This window comes from Macaca thibetana, chromosome 19, assembly GCF_024542745.1.
Source record: "Macaca thibetana thibetana isolate TM-01 chromosome 19, ASM2454274v1, whole genome shotgun sequence".
In the NCBI taxonomy this organism is placed as follows: Eukaryota; Metazoa; Chordata; class Mammalia; order Primates; family Cercopithecidae; genus Macaca; species Macaca thibetana.
This window is the reverse complement of record NC_065596.1, coordinates 36,597,207-36,623,618: the sequence shown is the minus strand read 5'-3', so window position 1 is coordinate 36,623,618 and position 26,412 is coordinate 36,597,207. Positions and strand designations below refer to the sequence as shown.

Sequence of the window (26,412 nt, the reverse complement as noted above, 5' to 3'; positions counted from 1 at the left end):
GCGGCTGAACTTCACGCCTAGTTATGGCTGCGTCGTGTTCCGTTACGGTCATGGATGGACCACAGTTAGTTCATGCATATGGACATCTGGGTCGTCTCTACATTTTGGCGGTTATAGCTAATGCTTCTGTGAACGTTTGTGTGCCGCTGTTTGCATGGACAGACGTATGTTTTCTCTTGGGTTTATGCTTAGGAGTGGACTTGCTGGTTCTTACAGGAGTTCTTGGCTTAACCTTTTGAGGAACTGCCAGATGTTTCCCACGGCGGCCCCACCTGTGGTGCCCTGGCACCAGCAGTGGAGGGCTCCCCGCTTCTCCTGGTCGTCACCAGCACTTGTTTTCTGAGGCCGGCACAGTGGGTGTGAGGTGCTGGCTCCCTGTGGGTTTGGTCTGCCTCTCCCTGACGGCTCATGAGGACATCCTTGCTCGTGCCTGTCAGATATTTGTCTTTCTTGGTTGGAGGAATGCCTGCTCAGATGCTTTGCCCAGGTTCTAATTGGGTTGTTTGAACTGAGTGACTTTGGGAAGATGAATTGGTGTGTGGTGTGGGGAGGGCACTTCCAAGAGGCAGGGTGGGAGCCAGGATCATGGTGGGAGGAAGCGAAAGCCCTAAGCGGGGGACTGGGGAGAAGAGAGTGAGGGTGGATGGGTGGGAGGGAGGAAAGGGCCGCAGCCCTCCGTGCTGGAGGGGGTGGGGTCGGGGGGGAGATGGCTGGTCTGGGCACCCCCGGGCTCCTCCCCTGGTCCGCAAAGGCAGGGCCACATGGGGTGCACGGTGGCTCTGAAGAGGCCGTGGAGTCAGGCTGACAAGGGGTCACAGGATTTGGTGAAAAGTCAGGGAGGGTAGTTTGTTAGCCGAGTGGTTACAGGATGACTGTCGGGGAAGGAAAGGAGGTGGCTGCTCCAGGCCGCAAGTAGATGGGAAGGAATAAGAGACTGAGGCGAGGGAGAAAGCGGGTGGGTGCCAGAGAAGTTTCTGGGCAGGGAGGGCCGTGGACGGCCAGGAGTTGCTGCTTCCGAGAGCGCAGGGGAGAAGGAGGTGAGATTGGCAGCAGAAGAAAGGGGATAATTGGCAGGCAGGCCTCCAAAGGGGTGGGTGGGACTTCATAACAACAATAATAACAATCATTTGTGCTAATTGGATCTCTCGAGGGCCGGGGGCGAGGGGAAGGCACCCCTGCCCGTGCTGCAGGTGCTTCCTCTCTGGAGTGGAGGTCAGAGCCAGGTGAGTGAGCACCAGCAGAGGCTGGGAGAGCTGAGACCCCGGCTGAGAAACAGAGGCGGGCAGGGAGGCCGGGACCCTCGTTTCAGAAGATGTGAAATTCCCAGCCTTCTGGTAGATCCCTTGAATAGCATAGCCCAGGGTTTTCTTGAGAGCAAGTGGGGGGCCTTCTCCTGGGGAGCTGGCCTGGACCCTGAGAGCTGGGTCAGGAGCTGCCTCAGGCCCCCGCAGCTCCTGGTGCCCCCACCTCTCCCATCGCTCCCCTCTGAGGATGAGGGTCCCGTGCTCGCGCCATGAGGTCCTGAGGGTAGGGCCTGATAGCAGGGGCTGAGAGCATGCCTGGAGGGACAGGAGAGGAAGAGAACTGGGGAGCATTGAGTGAACATCCGTCTTAACCCTGATGAGTCCTCAGAAGCCTCCACTCAGTCCCCACACAGGCACCTGCCCTTCCCGTCCCTACTTTGCAGAGGAGGCGGCTGAGGCTCAGCCATTTCTGAGGGTGGCAGAGCCGGTGATGACGCCAGGGACTGGCACCGCGGCTGCCCGTTGCTCACAGGGGCACAGCGCTGTCGCCCAGACTGTGTGTTTCACATCTCCCTGGTAGGTGTGGGCCGCTCCCTCTCCTCGGAGAGGAAGTTGGGATGCAGAGCAGTGTGGGCCCCGTCCCAGGTCGCCACGGTGCGGCCTTCCTTCCCGCCTCCCTCTTAGAAGAGCCTCCGGACGCTGAGCTCTGGCCCCTCGCCGCTTCCCCCTCCTCTGCTGCCCCCAGCCCCTCTGGCTGTGGAATTTGTGGACCCTTATGCAAAACGGCAGGAAGAAAGCGTCTTCCTTTCCTGGAGGTCTCTGGGTCGGCCAGGGTGTTTTGTGTTTGGCATTTCACCCACAGGTGAGTGCAGAGGCCCCCAAGCCCAGGCTGTGAGCCCCCAGCACTGAGCCCTTGTGCTGTTGGACCCCACTTACAAAACACAGGTCAAAGGTGAAGTGACCAGGAATTCCAGGGCAGAGGCTGGGCCTCTGTCCCAGCTGCCCAGGCCGTGCCCCAGGTCCCTGCCTGCCCCTCCCTCCTGGCGCCATTCCAGGTGCTCAGCCCCCCTGCTGCGGCTCCGTGGCCCGGCCGTGGCCTGGAAAGTGTGCCCCAAACCCTGGCACCCTCATTCCTTTACGTCGGGGTCAGCAAACTTTCTCTGCAGTGGGCCAGATAGTAAATACTTTAGGCTTTGTGAACCAAGAGGGGAAATGAAGGCTACTCTCGATGTAGGTGTATGGCTGTCTGTTTGAAGTGTGACCATTGGAACTTGTAAAAGGCATTAGTATCTGGAGGGCAGTTTAAGGGCCAGCGCCCCCCACGCAGGGTCAGCCCCTCCACGTCTGTAGGCTGCCTCACCTCCGCCCCCCGTCCGGCTATCACCATGGCAGGACTCATGCCATGTGCCTAGGGCTGCAGTGCCCGTTCTGGGCAGCGTGGGCCTGGCTGGCAGCAGATCCCTGCTGAGTGAGAGGTGATCTCTGCTGGCCTCTGGGCGGGCCACTGCGTGGTGGAGAGGAGGGGTGTGGCGGGCGGACTCTCCCACCTCCCCCATGCACAGCCTGGTCAAGGCCTTGGCCCTGCAGGAAGCTGGCGGCCAGGGGAAGGTGGAGGCCAGGGGAAGGCGCTGAGCTGGGAAGTCCCTGCTTTTATTGAGTTATGCGATAGAGCTTCACTGGAAGGACGTTATCACCACTTGGCAAACAGGTTTCAGCCGAGAAGAGGAGGTGAGGAGCAGCTCCGCCACCTCCTCGGCCCCTGGTTGCAAACTGCTCTCTTCCCTTTTTTTCTTGTACTTTTTGTTTTTTTTTTTAACTTTTGCTACAGTGCTGATTCTTATGCATTTTTAACGTTTAGAGTGTTGTAATTAGAAAGCCTGTACAATTTTTAAAAGTTTGTTTACTTTCTAATAGAGGTACAATTAACGTATTACAACATTTCATTTCTTTTTTTCTTTTTTATTTTTGAGACGGAGTCTCGCTCTGTCACCCAGGCCGGAGTGCAGTGGCGTGATCTCAGCTCACCGCATCCTCTGCCTCCAGGGTTCAAGCGATTCTCCTGCCTCAGCCCCCCCGGGTAGCTGGGACTACAGGCACCAGCCACCACACCCGGCTAAGTTTTGTATTATTAGTAGAGACAGGATTTCACCATATTGGCCAGGCTGGTCTCGAACTTCTGACCTCGTGATCTGCCTGCCTCGGCCTCCCAAAGTGTTAGAATTACAGGCATGAGCCACCGTGCCCGGCCAACATTTGCTTTTTTACGGTGTACAATTCACTGGTTTTTAATATATTCACAAAGTTGTGAATATATTAAATCATCACCAGTATGTAATTCCTGAACATTAGGCTGGGCGCAGTGGCTCCCCTCCTTGGGTCTCTGGCAGAGTCAGAATTAGGTTGACATAAAACAGAAAAACAGGAGAAAAGCTTACGAATGTTATTTTATTTTATTTATTTTTTTGAGACAGAGTCTCGCTCTGTCGCCCAAGCTGGAGTGCAGTGGCGCAATCTCGGCTCGCTGCAAGCTCCGCCTCCCGGGTTCACACCATTCTCCTGCCTCACCCTCTCGGGTAGCTGGGACTACAGGCGCCCGCCACCTCGCCCGGCTAGTTTTTTGTATTTTTAGTGGAGACGGGGTTTCACCGTGTTAGCCAGGATGGTCCCGATCTCCTGACTTCATGATCCGCCCACCTCGGCCTCCCAGAGTGCTGGGATTACAGGCGTGAGCCCCCGCGCCCGGCCGGGAATGTTATTTTTACAGGTACATGGGAGACTTGAGAAAGGGAAGGCCTCTCGAAGCGGTTAGGCCTGAGGGCTTCTATGCCAAAGAACAGCGACTGTGAAAAAGTCACTGAAATCCTTGGGGAGGCTGAGGGAGATAAGGGTTGGTGTGTGCAGCTGTCGCTCAGCCTCAGCCCCTGGTGCTGGTGACAAGGACGTCCTCTCCATCTACGGGGAAGTCGTGCTTCATGTGGGGTTTCATCTGCTTTCAGGGGGAACAGGGGAGGCCAGAGCACCCTTCTTGTGTCTGCTGCTGCCCCCGTGCCTTTGGGGCTGCACTGGGGCGGCCTGTTCTGTGCCGTGGCCTTCACCGCCGGCCCCCCAGCACCCAGCCATCTACCAGTTCCGACGCGTTGCCCCAGCCACTGTCCAAAACACCCCTTTAGGCTTTTCCCTTAATACAGGCATAATTACCTGTTATTAAAATATTAGGAAAACGAATATAAGAAAAACGTTGAGATCACTCTCACTCTTGATGCTGGGTGTGGGAGGGGTGCCAGCCTTCATTCCCTGGCCGGCTCCGTGGAGGAGGGGTCCCCGGCATGGTTCTCATAGGTTCCTCCCCATTCGGAACCTCGCTGTGCTGGAGGCTGTCTCTGCAAGAAGCGTTTCCTGAGATTTGGGCTTTCCTGTCGGTCGCCTGTGGAGAGGTAGAGCTAGCCTGGTCGGGCTGCAAGCACGTTCACGGCAGTTTAGCCTGAACTCTTCCATCCGAGGGACCCAAAGCCCAAGGGGGTCTGTCCGAGGGGAGGTCTGCCTGTCCTTCCGCGTGGGTCTCGCCTCTTCCTGAGACGGGTCCGGGGAGGGTCTGAGTGTTGGGATTTGCTGTCTGGTCTCAAGCCTGTGCTTTGCCCGGACCCATCTGTTTGGGTGCACACCCACCTGTGCCTGGTGCTGCCCTGGGTGCTAGGGACATGGGTGCTGGGAGGACAGGCCAGCTAAGCAGAGACAGAGAGTGGCAGAGTAGCAGGCATTAGGAAGAGAAAGGCAGGCGGGTGGAGCAGGTGGGGACCCTGAGGAGGTGGCCCTCACCTGGAGTCCAGAGGAGGCAGCTGGGAGGACCAGAGGAGAGCTCTGGGCAGGGGCGGGGTGGAGGGAGCCGGGGAGCGCTGGGCAGGGGCGGGGTGGAGGGAGCCGGAGAGCGCTGGGCAGGGGCGGGGTGGTAGCCAGGGAGCTGTGGGCAGGGTCAGGGTGAAGGGAGCCGGGGAGCGCTGGGCAGGGGCTGAGTGGAGGGAGCTGGAGGCACTGGGCAGGGGCCGGGTGGAGGGAGCTGGAGGCACTGGGCAGGGGCCAGGTGGAGGGAGCTGGAGGCACTGGGCAGGGGCCAGGTGGAGGGAGCTGGAGGCACTGGGCAGGGGCCGGGTGGAGGGAGCTGGAGGCACTGGGCAGGGGCCGGGTGGAGGGAGCTGGAGGCACTGGGCAGGGGCGAGGTGGAGGGAGCCGGGGAGCACTGGGCAGGGTCAGGGTGGAGGGAGCCGGGGAGCGCTGGGCAGGGGCCGGGTGGAGGGAGCTGGAGGCACTGGGCAGGGGCGGGGTGGAGGGAGCCGGGGAGCGCTGGGCAGGGGCCGAGTGGAGGGAGCTGGAGGCACTGGGCAGGGGCGGGGTGGAGGGAGCCGGGGAGCGCTGGGCAGGGGCTGAGTGGAGGGAGCTGGAGGCACTGGGCAGGGGCCGGGTGGAGGGAGCTGGAGGCACTGGGCAGGGGCCCGGTGGAGGGAGCCGGGGAGCGCTGGGCAGAGGTGGGGTGGAGGGAGCACTGGGCAGAGGTGGGGTGGAGAGAGCAGGGAGTGGCAGCTCCTGGCAGGGCTGCCTTCTGTGCCTCCCACTTCTGGAGCTGAGTCTCCTGGGAGTCCCCGTGGCTCCATGCCCGGCACAGACACTGCTGGCTGCCGCCGCCGGTGCTGCCCTTCACGTGTTGTGGGGGACCCAAGGGTCTGGCCCTGCCGGCCTCGTGTTCCACATCCATAAGACAAGCGTCAGAACAGTGTCCACCTCTAAGGGACCCCTGTGCTTCAGATGACCCGCAGTCCTCCCGGCAGGAACCGCCCCACACCCCTGCAGCCTCTCCCGCAGCCCCCAGCATGCCCAGCCTTCGAGCGGCTGCCTGCCCCCTCCCCTCCACGCTGCCCATCCAGGGCCTGCTCTTGGGGTGCCTTCTTTCTGAGGGCCCACCCCAGCCTCCCCAGCAGAGCTGCCTGTCCCTTTCTCCCCCCAGAACCCCCTCCTCGTGTGCTTCCTTCCTGCTGTCTGTGAACCTTGGGGGCCAGACCTCGGCCCTCCGGGTGACCCTTATTTCTCCTGGTGACCCCGTGTCTCCTGGTGACTCTTGTTTCTCCCAATGACCCCATTGTCTCCTGGGGACCCTGTGCCTCCCAGTGACCCTTGTCCCTCCCAGTGACCTCATGTCTCCTGGGGACTCTTGTTTCTCCCGGTGACCCCATGTCTCCCAGTGACCCTCGTCCCTCCCGGTGACCCCATGTCTCCTGGTGACTCTTGTTTCTCCCGGTGACCCCATGTCTCCCGGTGACCCTCGTCCCTCCCGGTGACCCCATGTCTCCTGGTGACTCTTGTTTCTCCCAGTGACCCCATTGTCTCCCAGTGACCCTGTGTCTCCCGGTGACCCCGTGTCTCCTGGTGACCCTCGTCCCTCCCGGTGACCCCATGTCTCCTGGTGACTCTTGTTTCTCCCAGTGACCCCATTGTCTCCCAGTGACCCTGTGTCTCCCGGTGACCCCGTGTCTCCTGGTGACCCTCGTCCCTCCCGGTGACCCCATGTCTCCTGGTGACTCTTGTTTCTCCCAGTGACCCCATTGTCTCCCGGTGACCCTGTGTCTCCCGGTGACCCCATTTCTCCCGGTGACCCTCGTCCCTCCTGGTGACTCTTGTTTCTCCCAGTGACCCCATTGTCTCCCGGTGACCCCATTGTCTCCCGGTGACCCTCGTGTCTTCAGGTGACCCCGTGTCTCCCGGTGACCCTGTGTCTGCTGGTCCTCACAGGTGCTCAGTAATGAGGACCCTGGAGAGCGCGGCCTGTGTGTTCCCGTGTGGGATTTGAATACACAGTGTCCGAGGCGAGCGTAGTGGTGGGTGGTTCTGGACATAGACGTGGGGCCTGATGGTCTGTATGTAAACTGTGTCTCTGTACCCCCCTCCAGCCTTTCCTTTCTCCCCTTCCCCGCAGACAGACCTTGGGCCTCTGTTTCCTCATCTGCATAATGGCGACAGCAGTCAGACCTACCCAGAGGGCTGTCATGGACCCCAGTCCACTCACAGTTCATGAGCCGTTTAGAGCAGTACCTGGAACTGTGGGGTGGGGTGGCCAGGGGCCGCCAAGTGACCCGCACGGCATATCTGTGCACGTGAGTTTATTTAAACAGGCACATCCTGAGTTCTCCTCACTCTCGTGCCCTTCCTGAGGGTGGGTTGACAGCACCCTGCCGTGGGGCTGGCTCCCTTCTGTGCCTGGATAGTGGTGAACTTCTTGTCACTGGAGGGACTCGGGAAAATTGGTTCAGGTGGGTTGTGCCAAGGAGGTACTTTGTTCCCGCCTGCTGGTCTGCAGATCCCGGCCTGGAATGAGGTGCTGGATGCCGCCGTTCCCGCCTGCTGGCCTGCAGACCCCGGCCTGGAATGAGGTGCTGGAAGAAACCAGAGGAGGTTCCTTCAGAGCGGAGCGCATTCAGCCCAAGGGGGCCTGGCCTGGGTTTCTCTTCCAGTGTTGAGGTTGTTGGTAGACAGGGCAGGTGGCTACTGTGCCTCACCAGGAGTCCTCCCCACCTGGGAGTGAGGTCACACCAGGGACTGGGGCCAGATGGCTGGGGAATGGGCTTGCTAATGGTTGGACGAGCGTTGTGCCCGCCTCCACCTCAGTATGCAGCTCCGATGAGACACAGAATTGAAGGCTCGAGGAGGAGCTGGGGCCCGCGGCAGGCCTCTCCTTCCGAGCGAGAGGAACGCGAACGTCCACAGGAATAAATGGAAGGACGCTGGCATTGAAGCTGGAGTATTCACAAGGCCTAACGTGGACGCAGCCCACAGTTGTCTGCCAGCGATGGGTGGGTGTGTGGACCACTGTGGCCGCCGTACAGTGGAGTGGGTTCAGCCCGAGAGAGGAGCCGCGCGCCGCCGCACCATACTGTGTGGAAGAGCCAAACGCAGGACAGATGCGGCCCCTCTCCGGGCAGAGCACGCGGCAGCGAGTCCCGAGGGACAGAAAGGAGTTGAGAGGCTGCAGGGCCCGGCCGGGGGAATGCGTGGTGACTGTCGTGGGCTCGTGGGCTTTTTGAGGTGGTTGTAAAGTTGATTGTGGTGATGGTTGCGAAACTGATTATACTAAATATCATTGCGTCGTACACTTTACATGGGAAATGTTGTGGGAGGGGGAATCGCGTCTCAGTGAAGCTGTTTTAATAAAAATGTGGGCCCTGGGGTGTGAGCGCTGGTCCGGCGGTGGGAGGCCGTGCCTCCTCTGGCAGGTTTCTTGTGGCTCCTGCTGGAGGCTTCCCCCGAGAAGCCAGGTGGCTACAGCCCGTGCCTCCTGCAGGTGCCGGGGGATTCGGGGAGCCCAGCCCCAAATCTCTACTGTGGAAGGTAGGAGGTTTTTTTGTTTTAAGGCTCGTCGAGTGAAGCCATTGGCGTGGAGAAGTAACAAAGAGATCCGTAACTGGCGGTTGGTTGTAAACACCGCTGTACTCTGCCGGCAGGACTTTTTTTAAATTGCCCTTATTTGGCTGTGGAAGTTGGCAGCCCTGTGTCCGCCCCATGGAGTTTAGCTGAGCCGCTCCTGGTTTATGAAACCCCAGCGCGCGGAAAGCAGGGAGGGCACGTTTGCCACAGCTCCACCTGGCGGCCCTGCCCTTCCCTGATCTGTGTGAGGGTTCAGGTGCCCGCCGCGCCTGCAGGAGGGTGGGGGAGGGCTGGGAGGGCTGCCTCAGAGCCTGCTTCATTTTATTTTTTTATTTTATTTTATTTTAAATTTAATTTTTGAGACAAAGTCTTGCTCTGTCGCCCAGGCTGGAGTGTGATCTCTGGTCACTGCAACCTCTGCCTCCCGGGTTTAAGCAATTCCCCTGCCTTAGCCTCCCGAGTAGGTGGGATTACAGACCCCTGCCACCACGCCCGGCTAATTTTTGTGTTTTAGTAGAGATGGGGTTTCACCATGTTGGCCATGCTGGTCTCGAACTCCCGACCTCCAGTGATCCACCTGCTTTGGCCTCTCAGTGCTGGGATTACAGGTAGAGCCACCGCAACCAGCCAGGGAGCATGTTTTAAAAGAGAGATCAGGGTATGAACCCTTCAACAACTCGGGCGCGTGGCAAAGGCTCTGGTGTCCGTTTTAGCTGCGTGTGTGCGTGGCACAGGTCGGTGGTGTGTGTAGAGACCCTCCTGGTGTGTGGCACGGGTTGGTGGTGTGCGTAGAGACCCTGACAGTGCGTGTGGCATGGGTCGGTGGTGTGTGTAGAGACCCTCACAGTGCGTGGCACGGGTTGGTGTCGTGCGTACAGACCCTGACAGTGCGTGTGGCACGGGTTGGTGGTGTGTGTAGAGCCCCTCACAGTGCGTGGCATTGGTTGGTGGTGTGTGGAGACCCTGATGGTGGGTGTGGCACGGGTTGGGAGTGTCACGTGTGGAGACCCTCAGGCACCTGCTGCCCTGTTTCTGATGTGATGGGTCAGTGTCTGCCAGGGGTGTGGGGACTCCAGTCCGTTTGGCACGAGCATCACACGTACACTGTCTTGTGCACACTTGACAGTAACATGTTCTCCGTCTTGCCAGTGAGGAAGCTGCGGCGTGGAGGTGGGGTTGTTCACCCCGGGTCCAGCTGGGGAGTGGTGGGGCTGCGATGGGCGCCGGTGGTGGTTGTAGCCCGTGTGGGTCCTGGAGTTCTTCCTGCAGCTGTGTGTGGCCTTGGCCGGCCCCTGCAGTGGGGAGCAGCCAGGCTAGCTCCAGGCCAGTTCTTGGTGTCCCGGGGTAGGCGCCATGTGCCTTGTCTGCCGGGCGCTGTACCTGCCACGCCGGTCCCTGCAGGGCCCTCCGTGCAGCCTGGCACCCCATAAACTCGGTCCTTCTGTCTTGTCCCTTCTAACAGGGACCCGGACATGGAGCTGCGGGAAGAAGCCTGGTCTCCGGGGCCGCTGGATTCTGAAGACCAGCAGATGGCGAGTCACGAGAACCCAGGTGAGTGGCCCGAGTCCGTCCCGGCCGGCCCCACTGCCTCCCACCTGACGCTGGCTTCCGGCCCCACTGCCACCTGACCCTGGCTTCTGGCCCCACTGCCACCTGAGCCTGGCTTCCGGCCCCACTGCCTCCCACCTGACCCTGGCTTCCGGCCCCACTGCCTCCCACGTGACCCTGGCTTCCGGCCTCACTGCCTCCCACGTGACCCTGGCTTCCGGCCCCACTGCCTCCCACGTGACCCTGGCTTCCGGCCTCACTGCCTCCCACGTGACCCTGGCTTCCGGCCCCACTGCCTCCCACCTGACGCTGGCTTCCGGCCCCACTGCCTCCCACCTGACGCTGGCTTCCGGCCCCACTGCCTCCCACCTGACACTGGCTTCCTTTGCCTTTGGGTGGGAGGAAACCCCCCTTTCCTGTTTTCCCTTCCTGGGGCCCTGGGATGCCCGACCCTGGCCTCCCCTACCCCCCTGGGCTCTGCACTCCTGGCTGTAGAGGGAGGGGCTGGGGTTGTGGCTCCAAGTTTCCTTTCTGCTGAACGATTTTGGGGACCCCGGGGGCCGCCTTCTCTGCCTGACTTCCTCTGTCCTTGCCCTTCCAGCCTGGGCAGCACCCCCGTCTGTTGAGGGTGCCCCGTTGCTCTCCCCACAGCCCCGCCTCCACATCCTGGACCCTCTGCTGTGATTCCAGGCGGCCCTGTGACACTCCCTGGCAGAAACTCCTTAGACAGGGTGGCACAGGAGCGCAGGGAGCCCACAGGCTGACGCTGACTTTTCAGGGAGAGCTGTCAGTGTGGGTTTTTAGGTGAAATCCTTCACTCTTTGGACACTGACAACGTATTTCGTTTGTTTAATAAAGCATTATTGGGGTTGAGCAAAACTCATTTGTGGGCTACGTGGGGCCTGGGTTTGGTTGCCGAGGCCCCATGGTGACCCCACAGTGGCCCCTGACACCTCACGGCCTCCCTCCCCTCCTGGAGGCTGCGTGACTGCCTCAGACCTGAGGAATAAGGTGCGGCAGCTTCTCTCATTGCTGTGTCTGCATGCCAGGCCCCAGGTCCCAGGCCCCCCGCTGGCCCCACGCTGGCCCGGGCTCAGCAGACCTTTTCTGCAGAGGGCCAGAGAGGAAATGCTGTGCGTCTAGCAGGCTGCAGGCCTCACAGATACCACAGAGCCACAGTCCACACGGGAATGCACGGGCGCACCGGCGAGGCTCGATGTAGAAATGTGGCAGAGCTCGCCAGCCCAGGCCAGCGTAGCCGAGTCGTCCCAGAGAAGAACCGGGGTGAAGTGTGGGATCGATTTTGTAAAGCACCTCAGCCCTTTTTTCAGTGATTTCTGAGATCCGTGAATGGAGTATGAGCAGAAGCTCCCTCTGCGTGGGGCTGTGGCAGCCCTGGTTCCGGGGGAGAAACTGGGATGGGGGTTTTGAGTGTGTTGGCAGGACGGCATGCCCGGGGGGCACACACCCCGGCCCCAGGCTGCCCCGCGCCTCAGTGGGTGGGCGCCGTCTCGCACCGCCACAGCCCTCCAGGCCTGCCCCCGCCTTCTCCCTCGCATACGCCCTGGGCCTTTGAACCTTTTTGAAAATTCTGTGGAAATCTCGAGCGTGTGGACGTAGTGTAATGAGTCCCTCTTCCTGTGCCAGCGAAGGGCACTGCCAGTCCCTTTCTGCCCACTGTGATTCTTTTTCCACAGTGTCATAGAGAACGTATCCATCACGTCATTGTGTCTGTAAATTCTCCAACGTGTAAGGACTCCTTAAAAAAAAAAAACCCTACAGGAAGCTGATCTCACCTAACAACATGTCATTTTTTAGGACCATCGTCTAATCTAGCCCCCAGTCCTTGTTAAGATAGCCTGTGGTCTCCAGAATGCTTGTCTTTGAGTAAGTTCATCTTTAATTTTACAAGTCACTCGTAAACTCCCTCTCTTTGTAGAGAGTAGGTCTCAGGTCCCCTTGTCCAGCCCGCTGTCCCGCTCCCCACCGGCCCTGTGTCTGTGGGAGTGCTGTTACCCACTGGGCAGCTGGCTCCGGGGAGGGCCTGCGCTTGGTGCCGTCTCTGGAGCATCACCCCCGTGTGACGCCCTCGCTCATCGAGGATGGGCTGCGCACGCTCCCAAGCTGCTCTGGCGTCCGGGTAACTCCCGTGTGGGGTCCCGCCTACACGTGTCCCTCCTACGATGTGACAGTGACAGATGTTGTCGGGTGGAGTGGCGGGGGTTGGCCTGGCCACAGTGTATGTGGGCCCTTTTTCTCTGGCCTCTTGCTGAGGGATATGGGGGCCCATGGGGCAGGCATCTGGAGAGGAGTGTGCCCTGGAGAGGCAGGGGAGCGTGCCCGGCAGGCAGAGAGAAGGGAACCAGCAGGGCTTCCAGCCCACCTGGCCCCAGCCTCTTCTGCGGAATCAGTGTCCAGGCCCTCAGCCTACCTTGTGGGGTCCTTGGCTAGGGAGGAGGTAACCAGCGCAACTTTCACTGTCTTGCATGTGAGGAGTGGCCTAGGGAAGGTTGAGAAGGAGGCAGAGGGAACCAGCGGCAGGAGGCGTCCAGCGTGGCTGCCCCATGCCGACCCCAACCCTGCAGTGCTGGGGCGTGGGGCAGGGCGTCCGTGTCCTGTGCTGGAGACGGGAGATGCTGGTTGGAGTGCCAAAGAGGGGGTTGCCCCCCGAGCCGGGCTGCAGGCCTTCGGGTAGACGCCGTGTGGACCCTTCCTCAGCTCCTGACTTCCGTGTGTCCTGGCACCTGCTCTGGGAATACATCCCAAGTGTGGTCGCTTCTCCCCACTGTGACCCCAGCCCTGTGGCCTTACAGTCACAGCGCTGGCCTTCCCGCGACCTCTGTCCCTACCCTTGTCCCCTCCTGAGCCTCTAGGGGAGGAGGCGAGATCCCGGTGCCATGCCCAGAACCCTGTGAAGGTGTCCTGGCCTGATGGGACTGAGAACCCGCCGCCTGCCCAGCCTCGCAGCCCTGTGTGCCATCGCCCCGTCCGCCTCCCAGCTGGTCTCGGGCCCCTGACGCGGCCCCCGACACGGCCCCCAGCCCGCGTGGCCCTGCTACAGTTTTCTTCCCCAGACGGTGTTGTGTGACTCGCACTTTCTCTTTTTTTTTTTTTTGAGACAGGATCTCGCTCTGTCACCCAGGCTGGAGTGCAGTGGTGTGATCTCGGCTCACTGCAACCTCCACCTCCTTGGTTCAAGCGACTCGCCTGCCTCAGCCTCCTGAGTAGCTGGGATTATAGGCACCTGCCACCACGCCTGCCTAATTTTTGTATTTTTAGTAGAGACGGGTTTCACCGTGTTGCCTAGGCTGGTCTCGAACTCCTGACCTCAGGTGATCTGCCCGCCTCGGCCTCCCGGTGCTGGGATTACAGACGTGAGCCACTGTGCCTGGCGTGACTCCCCTTTTGTGTCCCCTCCCACCAGCTCTCTGCTCCATGAGATGCCGTCTCAGCAGAAGTGTCCCCGTGTCCCCTCCCCTGTGTGCTTGTCCTTCAGCTTCCTGGAGATCACTCCCTGGGGTGTGCAGGCCGCTCAGGGTGCAGACTGTTTAACCGGAGGGTCCTGTCTCGGGGGCCAGGTGAAGCTTCGTTCACGGAGGAAGGGGCTTTGGGCTGCATTGCAGGGGATGTGGTAGTGTGGCCTGAGAGCCCTGGGAAGCCACGGGGCAGTGGGGACGCTCTCAGCTGCTGTTAACAGGGAACCCAGACAGCACTGGCCCTAGCCCAGAAGGACTCGATATGTTCTCAGGCAGCCAGCCTGTAGGCCGGACAGATCCAGGGCGGCCTCTCTCCTGAGAGCCGCTTATCTCTGGGCTCAGGGCCCCAGGCCCCTCACTGTGATATCCTGGCCACAGCAAGGCAGTGCCTCAACCCCAGGCGGTGGGTCCCCAGGAAGCTCCGGCAGTGTCCTGCTGTGCCTCTTCTCTCTGGCACCCCCACATCACCCAGGCAGCATCACCCTGCGGCGTGGGGTTGCCTGTCCTTGGGCCTCCCCTTCTGAGGAGTGTGAGAAGAGAGTGGGTTCTGAAGCTCCCAGGCAGGCCCCACTGGCCCGGGCAGGTGAGTCCCCACGACCCGCAGGAATCCCAGGCGGCCCACACTCGCGACCTTCTCGTGAGAGGGAAAGGAATTGGACTGTGGCTAGCCCCGGCCGAGTGCCATGTTCAGAGGAGGTGTCCCTGTGGGAGGCTTTCTGTGGCTGTTGTGGGGAGAGCGGCGGCCTGGAACCCCTGGCACGTGTTCCTTCCATGGAGCTGTTTGGGCCCCGGGCTCCTTCCTCCAGGCCCATGGCTTTGCCTCAGTGTCCCTGGAGACCTGGGTCAGGGGGTGTGGCCTCGGGTGCTGACTGGGGGTGCCCTTGCTGGGCTCAGCGCGCTGGGCTTCAGCATGAGGTTGTCTGAACAGAAGTCTCCACGCCCCTTCTCCCCCAAACCCCCCGAAATTCCGAAGGTTTGAACCTCCCTACCCCGTCTCTTACTGGAGGTCACTGCATTAGGGTTGCCCCTGCTGATGACCGGAAGCCCCCTGAGAGGCACAGCAGGGTGCTGTGTGTCCCCTGCGCCCGGTGGCTTTGCCCCTGGGAACTCGGCTTCCTCCGTTTCACTAAACTGGCTCTGCAGTGCCTTTGCAGTCGAGGCCCGGAGTAGTTGACCCCTCACCCCGTGCCTGCATGCAGGAACACAGCCAGATAAAAAGAAACATATGAATTTATAGGGGACCAAAATGAAGGTGCCACAGGACAGTTCTTCCTGTGCTAGCAGCACGTGCGGTGTTTCCTCCTCCTGCCTCCATTCTGTTTCATTTACATGCTGGCCGCCGTCCACGCAGTCCATCCGACTGCCTGCTGGGCTGAGGCCCGCAGTGGAGACGCGAGTCGTGGCCTGTGGTTGGGTGCGAAGTCCACGGCACGGCGTTTCCCACATACGGCATGGTGAAGAACTGCATGTGAGATTGGAAAGAGCCACAAAGCCAGTGTTCTTTCTGGTTAGATAGATTGAATGGGGGCATTTTTGAAACCGTAGAAATTTTGTGATTTTTTTCTGTATTTGGATATTTCTGGGTGTGTGTTCAGATCCTCTGAGCTAATACTGTCAGGAATAATGACCAGTGCTTCATAATCGCGTCCTGCGTGCCCGCAGTCAGCCAGTGCTTCGTAATCGCGTCCTGTGTGCCCGCATCCTGTGTGTCCGCAGTCAGCCAGTGCTTCGTAATCGCGCCTGTGTGTCCGCAGTCAGCCAGTGCTTCGTAATCGCGTCCTGTGTGTCCGCAGTCAGCGCAGCCTCCTTAGGTGGTTATCTTGTTGAATTTGCACAAACCCCCATGAGGTCTGGGTGCTGGGGAAAGAGGGGCCGAGACACCTGCCTGGGCCGTAGAGCTGGGGGCTGGTGGGTGGCGTGCAGCCTCCTGCAGGCTGAGGCCGGGGTCTCCTGAAGATCTCAGGAGGGTGAGACCTATGGCTCTAGGCTGAGCGGCACTTTCCAACCTGCTTCCTGGGGCCTTTTCTCCTGATGACCCTTGATTGAGTTCCTGATGTTGAGTGGGTGAGGGGTGTGGGACCGGGCAGCGACAGCTCAGGCAGCCTCAGAGCTGTTCAGATAACAAAGTAGACATTCTGCTTCTGAGGTGGGAGCAGTGCCGGCAGGAAAGCCTCAGCCGGTGTCTGGGAGCTGGGGTTCTGGCCGCCCTCGGGTGAGCACGGGCTCCATGTTTCAGCACGCCCTCTTCTCTTTTCATTTCATTTTATTTTTATTTATTTATTTATTTTTTGAGACAGAGTCTCACTCTATTGCCTAGGCTGGAGTGCAGTGGCACGATCTCGGCTCACTGCAACCTCTGCCTCCCGGATTCAAGTGATTCTCCTGCCTCAGCCTCCTGAGTAGCTGGGATTACAGGCACCTGCCAACATGCCCGGCTAATTTTTGTATTTTTAGTAGAAACGGGGTTTCACCATGTTGGTCAGGCTGGTCTTAAACTCTTGACCTCGTGATCTGCCCACCTTGGCCTCCCAAAGTGTTGGGATTACAGGCGTGAGCCATCGCGCTCAGCCTATGTCTTTTTATTTTTTGGAGACAGCCTCACTCTGTCGCTGAGGCTGGAGTGCAGTGGTGCCATCTCTGCTCACTGCAGCCTTGACGCTCTGGGCTCAGGCTGTCCTCCCACCTCAGCCTCCTGCGTAGCTGGGGACTCCAGGCACACACCACCCCCACCCAGCTAGTTTTTTTTTTTTTTTTTAAGAGATGGGATCTCACTATGTTGCCCAGGCTGGTCTCAATTTCCTGGGCTCAAGTTAACCTCCTGCTTTGGCCTCCTGAGTAGTTGGGACTACAGGTGTGAGCCACCATGCCCGGCCAGACGACACTTCCGAGTCTTGGGTGACGGCAGAGCAGCCGCAGCATGGCCCTTGAGTCTCCTGTATCGCTACGTAAAAACACAGCAACCAGGTAGCAAAACTCAAGTCCCCTGGACCACAGTTGCAAAGTTACGAGGTCCTAAGGTACCCCCATGAGTTCCAAAATACAGTAGGATGACGATAAACCATAGAGGCCCCTGTGGTATTAGCATCTGACCGGGAGGAGGGAAGCACAGGAGAGCCACAAACAGCCTCCAGGTCTTCACTGCCAAGCTGGGCAGGGGAGTCGGGGTCACTTTAGGACCAGCAGCTGAAGTAGGAACTGTTTTGTCCAAACCAGGGTAGTGGGGAGAGAGGCTGGTGGGAAGGCCCAAAAGGGGCTGGGGCAGCGCAGGTCCTGCAGCTCTCGAAGCAACCAGGTGAAGTGCTGTGCAGGGCAGAACCTCATGTGAGGAATCAGAATCGAGCAGGGCCCCCTTCCTTGGCAACAGAGGAAGACAGGAGAAGGTGCTGATGACAGCGGGGACAGCGGCTGTAGCATGTGCGTCTGCGCAGGCTGGTTGCTGCGTTTTTTTACCTGCTGTGTGAGAACCTCTGAGAAGTTAGAGCAGCTACCCTGAACCGAGCCTCCTCCCAGAAATTCAAGGAAACTTACACATAAAATAGAGCAACAGAAAAAATATTGAGTTCAGCCTTCCCAAAAGTGATTATAATAACAAAGAAAAGGAGCAGGATAGCATTTCTACAGACAGGCAGGCCAGAAGTGCATCCTAACAGGATCAAGATCATTTAGTTACAGGGTCCCCAGTCCCTGGTACCGGTACTGCTCCGTGGCCAGTTAGGAACCAGACCACACTTGGGGAGGTGAGTGGAGCACGAGCGAGCATTACTGCCTGAACTCCACCTCCTGCCAGGTCATCGGCGGCATGAGATTCTCACAGGAGCGGGAACTGCACACGTGAGGGGTCTAGCTTGTGTGCTTCTTACGAGAATCTTATTTTTTGAGACGGAGTCTTGCTCTGTCACCCAGGCTGGAGTGTGATGGTGTGATCTCAGCTCTCTGCAACCTCCACCTCCCGGGTTCAAGTGATTCTCCTTCCTTAACCTCCCAATTAGTTGGGATTACAGGCACACAATACCACATTCAGCTAATTTTTGTATTTTTTTTTAAGTTAAGATGGGGTTTCACCACATTGGCCAGGCTGGTCTCAAACTCCTGACCTCAGGTCATCTGCCTGCCTTGGCCTCCCAAAGTGCTGGGATTATAGGTGTGAGCCACCAAGCCTGGTCCCTTATGAGAATCTAATGCCTGGTGATCTGAGGTGGAACAGTTTCATCCCTGAACCATCTCCCACTACGTCCCCACCCTGTCCGTGGAAAAATTGTCTTCCACAAAACCGGTCCCTGGTGCCAAAAAGGTTGGGGGCCGCTGATTTTGGACAAGCTGAGACAGTGCAACATGTGAAAGAACAAAATAATCACAAACTCAGAAACGAGGGGGCAGCCTTGGCAAAGATTTGGAAATAAGAACAAAAACCTTTCAAAATGAAGACTAATGTAGAAGGAACTCAAGAATAAAAACATCGTTCCTTAAAAAATTGAAGGCAAAAAGGAGGATCATTTAAAAATGAGAAAAAAAAAAAAAAAAAGCTGGGCATGGTGGCTCACGCTTGTAATCCCAGCACTTTGGGAGGCCAGGGCTGGTGGATCACTTGAGGCCAGGAGCTTGAGACCAGCCTGGCTAACATGGAGAAACCCTGTCTCTACTAAAAGCACACACACACACACAAAATTAGCCAGGTATTGTGGCTCATGCCTGTAATCCCAGCACTTTGGGAGGACAAGGCGGGTGGATCACTTGAGGGCAGGAGTTAAAGACCAGCCTGGTCAACATGAAACCTTGCCTCTACTGAAAATGCAAAAAACAAAACAAAACAAAAACGGGTATGATGGCTCACGTCTGGAATCCCAGCTACTCAGGAGGCTGAGGCATGAGAATCACTTGAACCTGGGAGGCGGAGGTTGCATTGAGCCGAGATCATGTCACTGCACTCCAGTCTGGGTGACAAAGTGAGACTCCACCTCAAATAAAATGAAAAAAGATTAAAACAGAGTAAAGGAAACAGGTTAGGAAAAGAAAATTCAACATATGGATAGGCAGAGTCCCTGAAGAAGAGACCCAAAGCAAAAGAACAGAGTGGATACTAAAAACTCATTCAAGGAAACACCCCCCCCCCCTTTTTTTTTTTTGAGAGGGAGTCTTGCTCTGTCGCCCAGGCTGGAGTGCAGTGGCCGGGTCTCAGCTCACTGCAAGCTCCGCCTCCCGGGGTCTAGCCATTCTCCTGCCTCAGCCTCCCAAGTAGCTGGGACCACAGACGCCCGCCACCTCGCCCGGCTAGTTTTTTGTATTTTTTTAGTAGAGACGGGGTTTCACCATGTTAGCCAGGATGGTCTCTATCTCCTGACCTCGTGATCCGCCCGTCTCGGCCTCCCAAAGTGCTGGGATTACAGGCTTGAGCCACCGCGCACGGCCAAGGAAACACCCCTTAACGCATGGAAGCTGCGCATTGAAAGAGCAAATCACGGTTGCGTTAGAATCGCTGGACTCCAAAGGAAGTCACCGATCCTTCCTGGCAGAAAGCGTGGATGACTTGGAAAGTCAACACGACTGTGCTCGGACTTAGCACTTTATGCCAGGAGAAAATGGCATTATGACTCACGGAAAAGGGACCTTCAGATGGGAAGGGCACAGACAGGCTACCCAGCAAGAGCCCGGTGAACCCCATTCCTCTGTGCCCTCCGAGGAACCTAAAAGCGAATGAGCCTCAGACAACTGACCAGAGAGAGGAGGGATGGGAGGAGGGTGTGAGCAGGTCAGTCTCACTGAGCACCGATCACGTCTCAGTCGGCCAAGATCTGCACATGACGGAGGGGATGCAGCCGAGAAAACGGGAAGGAGGACGGTTCGTGTAGCACAATCCAGGAGCCGTGCCTGGCAGTGGTAGCAGTAGCATTGTTACCCTGAGATCGCGTGTGCACCCAGCAAGAGGGTCACAATGTAGAGTATCCCAGTTCCGCCATCTCCTGCGTCTATGGAATATCCCACTTCTGCCATCCCCTGTGTCTATGGGCTATCCCATTTCCGCCATCCCCTGTGTCAATGGTATGTCCCACTTCTGCCATCCCCTGTGTCTGTGGAATAGCCCACTTCCGCTATCCCCTGTGTCTATGGTATATCCCACTTCCGCCATCCCCTGTGTCTGTGGAATATCCCACTTCCGCCATCACCTGTGTCTGTGGAATAGCCCACTTCCGCTATCCCCTGTGTCTATGGTATATCCCACTTCCGCCATCCCCGTGTCTGTGGAATATCCCACTTCCGCCATCCCCTGTGTCTGTGGAATAGCCCACTTCCGCTATCCCCTGTGTCTGTGGAATATCCCACTTCCGCCATCCCCTGTATATGGAATATCCCACTTCCGCCACCCCATAGATCCCACTTCTGCCATCCCGTGTCTATGGGGATCCCACTTCCGCCACCCCCTGCGTCTATGGGGTATCCCAGTTGCGTCATCCCATGTCTATAGGATATTCCAGCTCTGTCATCCCCTGTGTCTATGGGGTATCCCACTCCCGTCATCCCCTGGGTCTATGGAATATTCCACTTCCGTCATCCCTTAGGTCTGTGGGGTATCCCAGTTCCGCCACCCCTTGTGTCTGTGGGATATTCCAGTTCTGTCATCCCCTGTGTCCTTGAGAACCAGGATTCTCCGTGGGGCAGAAGGGAGGTGCAGATGTCACAAAGAAAAGGCTAAATGCTTTTAAACACCGTAGTCCTGAATTTTTATGGGAAGTATCAGCGTGAACTCAGGAATTTTATCTTAAAAAAAAAAAAAGCATTTCCGGATTTTGCTCTAGAAACACTATCTCCGGTGGAGAGAAACCTGGACTCCCTGGAGTAGTGGTGCTGCAGATGGGGCAGGAGGCGTAGGGTTAGAGCCTGGGGCGTAGGGGTTGGTCGCCTTCGCCCCCATGCCCTCGGGGCCTCAGCCGAGTTCTTCAGTTAGAGAAGGACAGTGATAGTGTTGGCCATGGATTAAATGTGGTAATCCACAGAACACATTTAGCCCAGGGCCAGGCGTCTGGGGACACTGCCCTCCCCCAAGGGTAACTGCTGCCACCATCGGAGTGGCCCCGGCCCTCATTGTTTCTTACTTTCTTAATTGAATGAGAACCCTTGTGCTTCCTCACTGTGCTCTTCTGTGTCTGGGAATTCGCTGAATCCCTTTAAAGATGGTGCTGTGAGGTGGAGACAACTGTTAGCCTCATCGCTCCTGCGAGGCTTCGGCTTTGGCGTCGGTTTCGGCTTTGGCTTCGGTTTTGGCTTTGCGGCTGCGGCTTTGGCTGCGGCTGCGGCAAGCGGAGGGGCCCATCTTGGCCCATGCGTGGTGCAGACAGAAAGTCTTGTCAGAACCAGTCTGTGCCTGTGAAGGCGGTTTCCTGGGCCTTACTGAGATGCAGCACGGGAATGTTTGCGCAGAGCCCAGGAATCTGCAGGATGTGAAAGAGCCCTGCTTTTTAAGTAATTAAACCCTGTCCATGTAACAGTGCTTAACTCATACTTAGAAAAAGTAGTGCAGAGATGCCTGTAGAGAAGCCAAATCGCCTACGGCCTAAAGCGGAAAGCAGCTCCCACCTCCTGCCCTCCCCCACTCCCAGTTTGCCTCTAGAGGAAGGAGCGCCTCCATGCACTCTTTGGGGATCTCCCTGGTTCTAGGTAAAGAGCTCACGCAAGTGCTTTGCTAGTTGCGAATCTAATGGGAGTTGAGGACATGGCTCCCACATCCTCTCCCCACTCTCTGCGCACTGCACGCCCGCCCCAGTGCCCCATCTTAGCTGCCACTGTCACAAATTTTGTGTTCAGAATTCATGTCGTCATGACTGTAAATGCTGTTCATAGCTGAGTCACAGGCAGCATTGCTATACTTTATTTCTTCACAACCTCGGAAACAAAGGAATTATTTTAATTAAAGGGGGAGAAGCACTTGTAAGGTTCACATAGTATGGCTCGGTTTATGGTGACAAGCAAATCTCTTTCCTATCCGTCCCTTTCTGTCCCCTTCAGTCACACCGCCTCGAGGCAAATAGCTTTGATGTTTGTTTTTAATTCTCTCTATATCTTTAAGTAATGAGCTTATAACGTACAACATTTTAAAATGTTGACAATGCAGTGGGCTCCATGCCATCTCTCCAAAAGGTTCCCCCCTTCCTGACTTCACCTGGAGTTTTTTCTTCTGCCGAAGGTGATTCAAGAGCCATATTCAAATACTCTGCCTTGGAATAGTGATTCTCACACTGGAGCTGGCATCAGAATCACCTGGAGGGCTTGCTGAAGCACAGGCCCTGGCCCAGGACTTTCTCATATAGTGGATCTGGAGGGAGGCCTGAGCATAGCGTTTTTGTTTTGCTTTGTTTTTAGATGGAGTCTCTCTCTGTCGCCCAGGCTGGAGTGCAGTGGTGTGATCTCGGCTCACTGCAACCTCTGCGTCTCGGGTTCAAGCCATTCTCCTGCCTCAGCCTTCCAAGTAGCTGGAACTAAAGGCATGCGCCACCACGCCTGGCTAATTTTTGTATTTTTAATAGAGACGGGGTTTCGCCATATTGGCCAGTTTAGTCTTGAACTCCTGACCTAAAGTGATCCACCCGCCTCGGCCTCCCAAAGTGCTGGGATTACAGGCGTGAGCCACTGCTGCCGGCCGTGCATAAATGTTTTTAATATGTTCTATGTGGTGCCGATGCTACTGGTTGCAGGATCCCCCTTAGTGGAGCACTCCCTTAGCGTGTAGGGTGTGCTGTACGTGGGGTGGGAGATTTAGCGGTGGGCGGCTGCTGTTATCAGTAGATGGCTGTTTGTTGGACCCAGACTACTGATGCGCTTCTGGGCATTGCCACTTTGCAATTGTGTAGCTGTGGGCCGTGACTCGACTCCCTAGTGCCTCAGTTTCTCCCTTGTAAAGGTTCAGTTTCGTGCTCCCACCTTATGAAGACCTGACGCTGAAGTGTGTAGCGCAGGGGGGCGTCATGGCCTTTCCTTGCGTGTTTGCCAGTGTGGCATCTGGGATGGTGTTTGGGCTCTGTGGGCTGGGCACCATGCCAGGTGTTGGGATAGAGACTTAGGAGCTTACAGTCTAGTAAGGTCAGGAGTGAGAATGTTGTAATTGTGATTCACGCTTTGAAAAAATCCTGTGGGGTGCACCTGGGGTGCTCACGGGGGTCAGAGATGCACCTGCTGAGTCCTTCCCACCTGATTCTGTTGCTCTGGACCAGGCCCCAAGGGAGAGCAAAGGTAGAAGCTGCACACGGACCCTTCTCAGGAGTGCATGAGCTGGGGAGGAGGCAAGCCCATCCCTCCTGGGAGATCCCCCAGGGCAGGCCTGGTGCAGATGCGTGAACGGCCTCGTTGGCTGCTGGAAGGGTGTCCTCAGTGTAAAGATGAGTAGGCAAAGCCCTGTGTGCCCGAATTGTCCTCACTGAGCAGACAGGAGCCCCCACACCCAGGGGCTGGCGAGAGCCTCTGTAATGGAGGCCATGTTGAGCCAGGTTTTACTTCCAGGTTGGGAGGTGGGGCTTTCATGCTCCTCTCCAATCCCATTACCTGTCTGCTCCCCCCTGTCTGCAGCCAGCATTGTCCTCCTGGAGCCGGAATGTGACACATCACTCCCTGGCAGGCATGTCTTCAGGGTGCCAAACCCACTCCCTGGCTCAGGTCCAGGTGTCCAGGGCTGCATCCCAGCCCTGCGGCCTCTCTGCCCAGTGGAGCCTTTGCCCGTGGGCCTTCCTCATGCTCTGTCCTCGGCGTCCAGGCTGGTGTTTTGGGTTTCAGGGGTCCTTTCCTGGGAGCCTTCCGTGGATCCCGCCTCTCGCCCATGCCTCTTATGTTGACTGGTTGTTTACAGTAAGATCAGACCTTCTGTGTCTGCAGTCATTGTTCTGGAGATTGGGGGTAAACCGAGGGTCTTAACTCTCACAGAGCAGAGGTTTTAGCTGGGGAGACGGGTAATAACTACTTAGTAAAATGCAGGGAGTGATGCACGCTCTAAGGACACCAGGGCAGGTCCCGCGCCAGGGGGAGCCTGGAAAGGCTCCCTGGTGAGCGAGGCACTGGAGGCCAGCGTAGCAGCGGAGGCAGGAGTGGAGACCTTGCCTCTCTGACTCACGTCCCCCTACCCTCTTGCCTTCCAGTGGACATCCTTATCATGGATGACGACGACGTCCCCAGCTGGCCTCCCACCAAGCTGTCCCCGCCCCAGTCTGCGCCCCCAGCCGGCCCCCCTCCCCGGCCGCGGCCGCCCGCCCCCTACATCTGCAACGAGTGTGGCAAGAGCTTTAGCCACTGGTCCAAGCTGACGCGGCACCAGCGCACGCACACCGGCGAGCGGCCCAACGCCTGCGCCGACTGCGGCAAGACCTTCTCGCAGAGCTCACACCTGGTGCAACACCGGCGCATCCACACGGGCGAGAAGCCCTACGCCTGCCTGGAGTGCGGCAAGCGCTTCAGCTGGAGCTCCAACCTCATGCAGCACCAGCGCATCCACACGGGCGAGAAGCCCTACACCTGCCCCGACTGCGGCCGCAGCTTCACGCAGAGCAAGAGCCTGGCCAAGCACCGGCGCTCGCACAGCGGCCTCAAGCCCTTCGTGTGCCCGCGCTGCGGCCGCGGCTTCAGCCAGCCGAAGAGCCTCGCGCGTCACCTGCGGCTGCACCCGGAGCTGTCGGGGCCCGGCGTGGCGGCCAAGGTGCTGGCGGCCAGCGTCCGGCGGGCCAAGGGGCCCGAAGAAGCGGTGGCGGCGGACGGCGAGATCGCCATCCCGGTGGGCGACGGCGAGGGCATCATCGTGGTGGGCGCGCCGGGCGAGGGGGGGGGCGGCCGCGGCAGCCATGGCGGGAGCAGGGGCCAAGGCCGCGGGGCCCCGGTCGCGGCGCGCCCCGGCCCCCAAGCCGTATGTGTGTCTGGAGTGCGGGAAGGGCTTCGGGCACGGGGCCGGGCTCCTGGCGCACCAGCGGGCCCAGCACGGGGACGGGCTCGGGGCGGCGGGGGGCGAGGAGCCGGCCCACATCTGCGTGGAGTGCGGGGAGGGCTTCGTGCAGGGCGCCGCGCTCCGGAGACACAAGAAGATCCACGCCGTGGGCGCGCCCTCGGTCTGCAGCAGCTGCGGACAGAGCTACTACCGGGCCGGGGGGGAGGAGGAGGACGACGACGACGACGAGGCCGCGGGCGGGCGGTGCCCCGAGTGCCGCGCTGGGGAGGGCCGGTAGGGGAGGGGCCCGGGGGGGGGGGCAGGGCCCCTCGGGCTTGGCGGGAACGACCATGTGCAAGAGCAAGAGACCCAGGGAGAAGCGGATGGGGTGCGATGGACCCCGCGGCGTCCCGAGCTCCACGCCCTCCTCTGTCCCCGTGCCGTCCACGTGGGGCACTGGGGGGCATTAGGGCCAGTTCACTTCTCCGCCTCGACTCTGCCCCCCTCAGCCTGGCCCGCCCTTCCTAGGTTCTCGGCCTGCGAGCCAGAGACAGACAATGGAGAGAACTGGAGAGGCCGAGCGGCTACCAGGCCTCAAGTGGAAGGCCATTTTCCCTCCTCTTCCTCAGTTGCCCTGGGTGGGGGTGCTGCGAGGAATGGAGAAACCAGGCCCTTTGGGTTTAGAGGGTCCCAGAGAGGGAAGGGAAATAGGGGCCCTTTTCTCTTTTAGAGTTTTCTTTTATTCAGCCCACCTTTTGACTCTCCCCGCCCACCCCAATCCATTTTTTTTTTCCGGCTTCCGGGTCCCGTCCTTTCTTAGAGCTCGAGTCGTTCCTTCCCCTCCTGGATTCCGGGTAGCAGAGGTGGCCCCTGTGCCCCGCAGAGCCGCGCAGGAGGCGGGTGCCCGTTTATCCCAAGCCTGGGCGTGGTGGAGGAAGGGGTGCTAGAACAATAAATAGCACTATCCAAACGTCCCTCTGCGTGGTTCTTGAGTCCGGGAGAAGGGCAAGAGGGGTAAACAGAGGCTTCCGCTGTGGCAGCAGCAGAGTGGCAGCTGCGCCCGGGGAGTGGCCAGTTGGGTCGCCCGCGGAGGGCCCTGGGCAGGGTGACCTGTCCCGAGATCGCCTCACTGCAGTGCGGGCGCTCACAGGGCCTGGGAGCCCCTTGTAGATGGGGCAGGGTGAACTGGTCGGGGCCAGGCCTGCTCACTACAGTGGAAGGAGCCCCGCGGCCTCAGCTGCCCTCTCACAGGGGCAGCTGGCTTCCTCCACTCCTATCGTGTGGCGGCTGCCGCCGCTGACCCCAAAAGTGGCTGGGGGAGAGGGCAGGGATGCCACAGTCCAGCTGAGTGCTTAGGGCAATTCAGACAGCGCGCCAGCCTGACGGACCTGGTCCCATAGAGCCGCTGCAGCCGCCCTGCCAGATGAGCGCTGCTGTTCATTATCAGAACGGGGCTCTACCACGGCGACTGGTTTCCCAGACCCATAGCCCCAGTCCTGAGGACCCATGTTCCTGGGGGCTTGGGAGGCCACAGGGAGGGTCCCAACGGGGTATTTTCAACCTGGCTGAAGGCTGCAATTACTCAGGAGCGATTGGAGGCGGCAAGCTGCAGGCATCTTTGACTTGGGAGTTTCATAGCAGAGGGGGACTCGAAGGAGAAATGTGGATTTCCAGTTAGAGCTCTTGATCTGCCCTTTCACACCCTGATGTGCTTGAGCAGAGCCTCACCTGGAGGATAGGGGCTCAGAAACCAGGGCCGCTGATGGTGTACAGATCCTGGAGGATTTGTTAGAGGACGAGGGAGGGGTCATGGGTGAGATAAGCATGCTCTCAAGTGGCCACACTG

At 58.7% G+C, this 26,412-nt stretch overlaps 2 protein-coding genes across 2 annotated transcripts in view; one reads left to right on the top strand and one right to left on the bottom strand.

The window, feature by feature from the left end:
* Window positions 1–26,412, bottom strand: part of ZNF444 (zinc finger protein 444) — a 319,216-nt gene that overhangs the window by 45,383 nt on the left and 247,421 nt on the right. The gene's annotated exons all lie outside the window — the stretch shown is intronic.
* Window positions 8,125–25,029, top strand: ZNF787 (zinc finger protein 787). The gene is given in 4 exon segments (XM_050771754.1): window positions 8,125–8,312; window positions 10,114–10,202; window positions 23,791–24,464; window positions 24,466–25,029. Coding segments are annotated over 4 exon segments (1,200 nt in total). The 5' UTR covers window positions 8,125–8,274; the 3' UTR covers window positions 24,865–25,029.